Source organism: Poecilia formosa, unplaced genomic scaffold (assembly GCF_000485575.1).
Source record: "Poecilia formosa unplaced genomic scaffold, Poecilia_formosa-5.1.2 Scaffold3, whole genome shotgun sequence".
In the NCBI taxonomy this organism is placed as follows: domain Eukaryota; kingdom Metazoa; phylum Chordata; class Actinopteri; order Cyprinodontiformes; family Poeciliidae; genus Poecilia; species Poecilia formosa.
This window is the reverse complement of record NW_006799942.1, coordinates 2,255,237-2,264,682: the sequence shown is the minus strand read 5'-3', so window position 1 is coordinate 2,264,682 and position 9,446 is coordinate 2,255,237. Positions and strand designations below refer to the sequence as shown.

General features: G+C 35.0%; 3 protein-coding genes across 3 annotated transcripts; all 3 read left to right on the top strand.

Annotated features, from left to right (window-relative positions):
- Positions 1-123: 123 nt before the first annotated feature.
- Positions 124-1,131, top strand: LOC103139675 (olfactory receptor 146-like). Its single transcript, XM_007554447.2, has one exon. The coding sequence runs from the start codon at positions 163-165 to the stop codon at positions 1,129-1,131; it is 969 nt and encodes a 322-aa protein (XP_007554509.1). The 5' UTR covers positions 124-162.
- A 2,658-nt stretch (positions 1,132-3,789) lies between these two features.
- On the top strand, positions 3,790-5,218 carry LOC103142047 (olfactory receptor 1361-like). Its single transcript, XM_007557911.2, has one exon. The coding sequence runs from the start codon at positions 3,910-3,912 to the stop codon at positions 4,891-4,893; it is 984 nt and encodes a 327-aa protein (XP_007557973.1). The 5' UTR covers positions 3,790-3,909; the 3' UTR covers positions 4,894-5,218.
- Positions 5,219-6,230: 1,012 nt separating this feature from the next.
- On the top strand, positions 6,231-7,455 carry LOC103142039 (olfactory receptor 51I2-like). The gene has a single exon (XM_016674446.1). The coding sequence runs from the start codon at positions 6,422-6,424 to the stop codon at positions 7,400-7,402; it is 981 nt and encodes a 326-aa protein (XP_016529932.1). The 5' UTR covers positions 6,231-6,421; the 3' UTR covers positions 7,403-7,455.
- Positions 7,456-9,446: the final 1,991 nt, after the last annotated feature.

Sequence of the window (9,446 nt, the reverse complement as noted above, 5' to 3'; positions counted from 1 at the left end):
CAGAGGGATTGGGGCATACAAAACAGCAGGAATAAAAACCCTCGACAGTTGCCAGGACACCATGAACTAAGACAAATCTGAACAAGTAACAGTGCTGACGTCTGCAGCGCTGTTGACTGCTCTGACAGAACTTGCTCAAAAGTATACTCTGCATATTTTAAAATGGACATTTTCAACTCTGCTTTAGGAATGAACATCACTTTTATACGTCCTCCTTATTTCATCATCAGCGGATTTATTGGTTTACCAAACATGAAGTATTACTACGTCTTTGTCTTTTTTGTCTATTTCGTTTCAGTGCTGGGAAACGTGGCTGTAATGGCTGTAATCTGTCTGGATCATAATCTCAGAACTCCAAAGTATGTTGCCGTTTTTAACCTTGCATTTGTGGACCTCTTAGGTAGCTGTGCTCTGGTACCAAAGGTCCTTGATATCTTTTTGTTTAATCATTATTATGTCCCCTACAACGACTGCTTGACGTTCCTTTTCTTCTGCTACACTTGCCTTTCGATGCAGGCTCTTAATCTGGTTGCTCTCTGCTACGATCGCCTGATGGCCATCATGTTTCCTCTGCACTATCATGTAAAGGTTACTCATAAGATTATGTTTTCCATGATTACCTTTTTTTGGCTGTTTGTAATAACTTGTGTTTCACTTGCAGTTGGCCTTCTTACAAGGCTTTCCTTCTGCAAGTCTTTGGTCATTAACAGCTATTTCTGTGACTATGGCCAGTTGTATAGACTTGCTTGCAATAACTATTTTCCTAATTCAGTCGTTGGCAATTTATTACCAGTGCTTTTTCTGTGGCTCCCTTTTTTATCCATTGTGTCGAGTTACATCTGCATTGGTTGTGTTTTGGCTAAAGTTACCGCAGCTCATGAGCGAGCAAAAACCTTTAAAACCTGCACAGCTCATCTGTCGTTGGTGGTAATCTACTTCCTCCCGATAATAATCACATTTACAATGAGTTCGAGAATACATCCAAATGCCCGGATCATCAACTTATCTCTAACTTCTGTTATTCCACCCATGTTGAATCCAATCATTTATGTTTTGCAGACACAAGAGATAAAAGTTTCACTGAAGAAAATATTGAAAATCAGAAGGAAATCCAGAATCACTGGAAAGTAGGACGTAGTTCAGCTCACATGCAAACATTTGTTGTTTTTGATTTCATATTTCTTCCTGTCATGATCATAAAAATATTCATTAAAATCTTCTGTTACACATTGTGTAGATGACTCTATTATGTTAAAGAAAAGTTTATGTCATAGTACTAGGTATATTATTGTATTAATTTCTTACCAGATATGCCAGTATTTTATTTAAAAAAATTAGGAAGATTAGATATTCCTAATTATTTTCACTAGAATTAAAATTGTGCAGATTGAAAACCTGTTTCTGAGCAAAGTGGGATTTTTAAATAAATATAAAATGATGACATTAAGATGGTTTAAATGAGGTAAACAGTGTAAGAAAACAAAACAAAGCAGAACAAACTAGAAAAACTTGTGTCTTGATATTAAAAACAAAGACTTAATATATTATGCTGTGATGGTAGATTAAATATTGCATAGAGTGAAAAAAATACATAAAACAAGGAGAATTTAGAAAACCTAATGCTGACCTACTTTATATTATGCTTTATTGGTTTTTTTTGTGTCAGGTTGTGTCAGTTGTTTTATTGTGTCACTAGCTGCAGTTCAGAAAAGACTTAACAACTTATGAAGCCCAATGCATGAAGTCAGTTTTATTGCACTGCTAATTGGATTTACTTTGGATAACTCTAATAAATCTAGCTTAGGCACTCCTGGATGGCTGCCACAGGAAATTAAAGGATTTCTCAAACATGCATGAATGAATCAAAGCAACACTCCACATATGTTTTTGATGAGTGAATAACAGTTTGATTTTACACAATACTCCCCTTTGAAATTCAAGGACTATATGTAAGGAATATGTAAAAAAAAACAACAAAAAAACAATCAGAGCTGCTGAAGCAGACAGAACCTGAAAAACCACAAGACTGCAATAAAAATGTTCCAGTACTTGTGATTCTGCCTTTTCTTCATTAACGGTTGGTTGAAGTGACAGGATTTTCCAGTAATAACAGAATAAGACAAGAGACAGAGAGGATTATAGACATACTATATTATAGAAAGGGGCTGAATGAAAAAATTGAAGCTTAAGTTAAAAATCTGAGTTGTAAATTTAAATCATCTTGTTAAATTGGTACTCTATGAATTTATTTTTTCCTCAAAAAATATAAAAATTGCTTCAATGGGAAGTTTAATTTCCAATTTTTCTATGGTATTAAAGTAACTCACATGTGTTAATATTTATGTTCTAAACATCTAATGTAAAGGGTCATATTTTCCAAATGTTCAATAAGCCAAAATATTTATAATAAAGGACTATTTGATAAACAAAATGAGAGCTTATTTTTGTAAGCTGTTATTCTTAAACACATGACCTGGAAGTCAAACAATATAAAGGCTACAGAGACAGTAATAAAAAAATATTTTTGAGACTGATGTACAGTATTTAAAAATACAAAAATATTGCGTAAAATTGCAAAAGTATGAAGCAGTTTGAAAGTTAAAATAGAGAAAACAAATTGTAATGTATCAATTGGAAATAAAAAAAATATCCTCGTAAATAAATAACTGAGAGTATTAAAGCAATAAATGTAACTAATCAGAAATGAAACCATAAATAAGAATATTGCTTGCTTTTTAGGAATATTTTTAGATCAATTTACTATATAATAGAAATGTTCATGTTTTTCAGTTTACATGGTTTCCCAAGACCAGGAAATAAACATTAGACCTTCTAGCTGCAAGGCTACAGTGGAAACAATGGCTCCAGTATGAACACACATTTTAGTTAAAGACATTTTTTTTTCCTAATTGACAGATAGTACATGTGATATTTTAGTATGGGAGCTGTTTTCTTGCACATATTTGAGTATTATTATTATTTTTTTTTATGTCTGAATAATTTTATTCAGCTTAAGTTAGGTGGCAATTAAACAGACGAATGAGGGCCTAATTTAAATTTATAGTCTTATGACAACCTCATACATGCAATACATTTTAATATTTAAACAAACGTTTTCCTGTAATTCCCCAAAAACAACTAAAATAGCTGGCCTGGTGACAGGTTAGAAATATGGCTGAGACAAGAAAATTATACAAAATGTTCAGTGAAGAGTTTTGCACACACACAAGGAAATCACACAAAAAACATAGAAAGGCTGTAGATCCTCATAGACATACAGATAGAACCATAGATAGTCAAAGTAAAGTTCAGGAACAGTAGTCAAACTCTAGACTTGCAGCAAAGCCACAGCTTTTATAATATTATGTCCTGCAGGATAAAAAAAAATATTTAATCTCAATCTTATGTGAGAATCAAGGCACTTTACCGGAGTTTGGTAAGGCCTTAGCGAAACATATGTTCATATTTGCCTCGCCTTCACTGTATGTACATGTTTTATACAATAATGTTTCTGAGTATTTCCTATGTTAAACACCAAGATGTAGGCAAGTATAATCTCTCTCTGTAAACACATCTCAGAGAACTACTCTTGTTTTTGTTTTTCAAGGCTAATATTGTACGTACCACACAGAGGTTTTCATTGTGACGCTGAGTGAACTGGGTTTGTCTTGGACACACATGGGATTAGACAGTGGCAATCTGAATAAAGAGAGACGAGAATCGCTGCTCCTCTCCAAAGTCTCCACTTCGTCATTTAAAAGCCTGACAGACAAAGATCTGCCAGACGAGATCAGGATAACGGCTCTTTAGCATCTCGTCTTCTGCACAAGGCAGTCCTGCTGTCCAAAGAAGATTCTTCACAGCTTAATGAACGTTTAGTAGATCCTGGCACATTGGGGGAGTGTTACAATGGAACTGTTCAACTCTGCTTTTGGAAAAAATATAACTTTTGTGCGTCCTGCATATTTTGTAATCAATGGATTTATTGGCTTACCTAACATGAAGTCCTACTACATCTTTCTGTTTTTTCTGTATATAATTTCTGTGGTGGGAAACACAGCCGTAATGGCTATAATATATTTAGATCACAATCTAAGAACGCCAAAGTATGTTGCCGTTTTTAACCTTGCATTTGTGGACCTGTTAGGCAGCTCCGCTCTGGTACCAAAGGTGATTGACGTCTTTCTGTTTAACCATAACATAATCCCCTACAATGACTGCTTGACGTTCCTTTTTTTCTGCTACACTTGCCTTTCAATGCAGTCTTTTAATCTGGTTGCTCTCTCCTACGACCGACTGGTTGCCATCATATTTCCTCTTCACTATCAAGTAAAAGTAACCTGCAGATCTATGCTGACTTTGATCGCCTCTTTCTGGATCTTTGCTGTAGTTGCTGTCTTAATTGCTGTCGGCCTCCTCACAAGACTTTCATTCTGTAAGTCTTTGGTTATTAACAGCTACTTCTGCGATCACGGTCAGATCTACCGCCTTGCTTGCAATGACAATTTTCCAAATGATGTGATTGGATTTTTTTATCCTATTCTTATTTTTTGGCTGCCGCTAGTTTTTATCCTTTTAAGTTACCTCTATATTAGTTATACTTTAGTAAAAGTGGCAACATTTCAACAAGGAATCAAAGCCTTTAAGACCTGTATTGCTCATCTTTTGTTAGTGGTTATCTACTTTACCCCGCTGCTAATCACATTTACATTGATGGAAAAAATACACCCAAACAACAGGATAATAAACTTGTCTTTGACCTCTGTGCTGCCACCAATGTTGAACCCAATCATTTATGTTCTACAGACGCATGAAATCAAAGTGTCAATGAAAAAATTATTTAGAATATTTTTTAAATCAAAAATAAGAAGTAAAAATTCCACAACAATGTGACTTCACTGTAACAAAAAACATAGTACTCTTATTTGTCTAAAAATGTTTCTTCATAAGTTTGCTTAAAATTGCCATTTTGAACTACGGTAGTTTTTAGTTTCAACAATTGTGTCATGTTTTTCTACTGACCTACTTCATTTTATCCTTTTTAGAAATGATCAAGAAAACTATAAATGTTGGAAAAGACATGATTCCTCTAAATTCGTGACCTATTTATCTCATAAAGAGATTCAGTAGAATAGCAAACTTACAATTTAATCAAATGTGGATTGCTGTGTTACAAGTCAGATGACTTGTATTATTGTGTGTTTTTCTACACGAGGCAGCCTGTGCAGAATTTACGTGTGTAAACAATAAAGACATAAGCATTTCTTGTTACGTTCTGATTGACTTTTATTTCCAACAACAAACATGGCTCCCGTTGATAAATTGGGTTGTTTTAATGTGGGCTTCATGGTGGCTCTCGTTGTCATGGTAACGTCACAGAGAAGGTTCTGGGTTTGAATGCTGGCTTTTTGCACGGCTTCTCTTCAAGTTCCTGTGTTGTTCAAAAACATGCAGGCTTATTAGTTTACTTCAGAGAGTAACATTTCTGTCTTATGTCCAAAGGGAGATTTTGAACAAGAGCATAAAGTGGGATTCTAGGCGAGAAAGAGTTTGAGGCCCAGGGGTTTCCAATGACTTAGTCCTCAGAAGTTCTAATTTAAGTTATTTATTAATATTTTATCAGTGTGTAATTGGGTAGTTGTATCAAAACACCCTGCCAAAACTGGGCCTTTGAGGACATTCGTGATCTTGATATGGCCCAAAATTAAAATGAGTTTTGTTCTCAACTAAACATTGAGCTTGGAAATTAGGAAAAGTTTCCCATGCATCTTGGATTTGTTGATAAGAAATGTAGATTCTGCTATTTCTTCCAGATTGTTTGCATTTTACATTATAAAATCAAACATTAAAACACATAGAAAAGCCAAGTCAGATATAATTTTGCTCAAGGAAGCATAATCTTTCTAGGTAAACTCACCTGTAGAGAGAAGAGAAACTGCAGTTTGAGTCAACCTCAGAATTTAGATGGAAATTAAATTATTGTCTGGTTAATAGTGTAGGATTTTTAGCTCCATCTGTCTGACTTTTTATTCTGTGACTGAGAAAAAATAAGTCTTTTTGAAAAAGTTCCTCTAGACTACATTTATGGCATTATATAAATAAACTGAATTTAATTTAATTATTTTTTAAAACATTTTGTTGAGCCACTTATGATTCAGTATTATGGCAGAAGTGATAAACAGTTTTTGTTGCTTGATGTCATCACTGCATAAACTATTAGACAGCATGTAAATGAAAGGAGGAGGGATGTATAAATGAAGTCTCCTCCACAGTGCAGTTCACGGAGAGCATGAACAGCTGCCGTCCTGAGGTGTGAATTAGGTTTCAACAACTTGTGTTATGCACCTGTGACAGTCTTTATCATGTTGTCTGTTTTGTGATTTAATCTTTTCATATCTTGTCAATTTTGAAAGAATTGATAATGTACAGAGAGAGTCTGCTTACCTCCATGTTTAACTCCTCATTTGTTCGACCTGCAAAGTTTTATCTTGGTGGGTTTTACAACATCCCTCATGTTAAGTATTACTATGTCTTCTTGTGCTTTGTGTACATCATGGCTGTCCTTGGCAATGGTTTCCTCCTCTCTGTTATCTACATGGTGAAGACTCTACATAGTCCTAAATATATAATAGTTTTCAACTTGGCTTTCACAGATCTATGTGGGAGCACTGCTCTCATCCCAAAACTCTTGGACTCATTTTTATTTAACAGGAGATACATTGTTTATGAAGCCTGCTTAGCTTACATGTTCTTTGTTTTGTTATTCGGAGGTATACAGGCATGGACACTTGTCACAATGGCATATGACAGAGTAATAGCAATTTGCTTCCCTTTAAGGTATCACAGCATTGTAACTACAAAATCTGTTGCTGTAATCCTGCTGTGTTCTTGGATGTTTTTGGTTTGTTTCATGGCAACTTTGGCTGGTTTTATTGATCGCCTCTCGTTCTGTTCGTCTATAGAGATTAAAAGCTTCTTCTGTGATCATGGACCAATATATCAGCTGGCCTGTAACGATAAATCTCACAGTTACATATTGGCTACTATTGCTCTTATCGTGGTGATGTGCATTCCCCTCATTCTGATAGTTGGCTCTTATGTTTGCATTTCCATCACTTTATCCAGGACTATTTCAAGAGAGGAAAGACTCAGAGCTTTAGAAACATGTACTTCTCACCTGATTCTTGTTGCCATATTTTTTCTTCCATTTCTAGGCACCAATGTAGCTGTACTGACTTCCTACATTCATCCAAATGCAAGAATCATAAATTCAAGTTTGACACTCACAGTTCCCCCTCTGCTCAATCCTATTATCTACTCTTTGAAGACAGAAGAAGTGAGGAATGCCATTAAGAAACTTTGCAGAAGATTCAAAATGAACAAAACAGCCATTAAATTATGACTGTGACATTACTTATTGTCTGTAGTTAATCTTTCATAATTCTATATGATGCTATCTCTGTAATTTATTGATGTTTTATAAATGATAAACAAAACAACCTTCTGTTTGGTACTTAATTTTTATATGATGTCTTTGAATGTGTTATTATCTTGAGTAATTGGTAAGTGACTGAATTTATATAAGACTTTTCTAATCATACTTTACACTCAAAGCTGTTTAACTGAATTCACACCAATCGATAGGCAAGTAATTTATGTGGAACAACAACTACACTGTAAAAAAAAAAAAAACCATCTCTAACTTACGATAAGATACAGGCAGCTTTATAAACACGGTAAAATTCCTGCAACCACAAATTTTACTGTATAATTACGTTTTTTATGGTAAACACAGCTTCCGGTAGTGTACTGTAAATTAGGGACATAATTTTTGTTTTTCAGTGTACAGCAAATTAAAGGTATTTTTGCAAAAGAGGAACTTTTTTTTCCTCAATGAACTTCTACAGTTTACAGATGGTGTTTGTGTAAACATGGCCTACGAATCTAAACTAGGGTTAAACAATGCATTGGAAATTCATTGTTGGGTCAGTATCTCTATATGCAGTAACAATAGACGGATCCCACCTCCTAGATCCGAGCCGTCTGTCGCCATCTTGATTCTACAGAAGCAGCTTTTGACTTCATTGATCGCACCAATATCCAAAGCAATGGTTGGATCGAGGTTGGAGAAAATGTCTTTTGGAGTACTGGTCAACTTTGTACAACAACACATATGGGCAGTTGTCATCATCATAACCACATTGGTGCCTACAAATGCAAGAAAAAATATGGCAACAAGAATCAGGTGAGAAGTACATGTTTCTAAAGCTCTGAGTCTTTCCTCTCTTGAAATAGTCCTGGACAAAGCGATGGAAATGCAAACATAAGAGCCAACTATCAGAATGAGGGGAATGCACATCACCACAATAAGGGCAATAGCAGTCAATATGTAACTGTAAGATTTATCGTTACAGGCCAGCTGATATATTGGTCCATGATCACAGAAGAAGCTTTTAATCCTCTATAGACGAACAGAACGAGAGGCGATTAATTGGCAAACACAGAAAAGCCTCAAAAATGAATTTAAGCCTCTGTACTGCTGCTCATAATGCTGTTCCTATCGTGACATTTACCAAATTTGCATATTGGAAGTTTTCCTTCTGACATTCACATCATTTTATCATACATCATCATAATCTAAATCTCTATACATAGTCCAGAGCACAATAACCAAAAAGGATAAACAACAGAAATGTTTGAACAACCCAAAATAAATGAAATATAAAGAACCAGAGATTGAGATATTGCCTAAATGCAGCTTGCCTAAAGATTCTCAACTAAAGCTACTGGAAAATCATCGTCTCCTAAAAAAATATTGAGCTATGTTGTTGATTTTTACCCAGGACCTCCTTACAAATGACATCTGGTTCTCAACAGGGTTTTATCTGGTTAAATAAAGAAAAGAAAAGAAAGTATACCTCACTGTGGATTCTAGAGAGAGCTTGAAGAAAGTTAATTTAACTTTTCATCCTTATCACTTTTCTATTTTTTAAAACCTTCTTTCAATGACTTTAGTGTGAAGGATGCAGATGCAACAACTTGATGTCAAACACATGCATGTGTTTTCTTTCCAGAATTATGGGTAATTATGTCTTATTTGTCCAATATGAGAGTTATTTTTGCAGATGATCTTCAGTACTTTTGTAACAGTAAGGAGCTTTTTGTGAGTGACAGAAACCAACCAGTGAGTCACACTGATGTATGATAATCACAGGAGAAAACATATAAAAGGAACAGTAAACCTGCAACAGACCAGAGGGCAGCACACTCATGCTATCCTCTGGTGTGCTGGGTGACAGCAACTTCTTTCCAGCTACTCTGTCATTCCTGATTATATTTTTTAATCTTGGTAAATGTGCAATAGTGATGTACAGAGAGAGTCTGCTTACCTCCATGTTTAACTCCTCATTTGTTCGACCTGCAAAGTTTTATCTTGGTGGGTTTTA

Coding starts and splice junctions, on each gene's coding strand:
- LOC103142039 (XM_016674446.1), top strand. CDS start 6,422: ATGTACAGAGAGAGTCTGCTTACCTCCATGTTTAACTCCTCATTTGTT.
- LOC103139675 (XM_007554447.2), top strand. CDS start 163: ATGGACATTTTCAACTCTGCTTTAGGAATGAACATCACTTTTATACGT.
- LOC103142047 (XM_007557911.2), top strand. CDS start 3,910: ATGGAACTGTTCAACTCTGCTTTTGGAAAAAATATAACTTTTGTGCGT.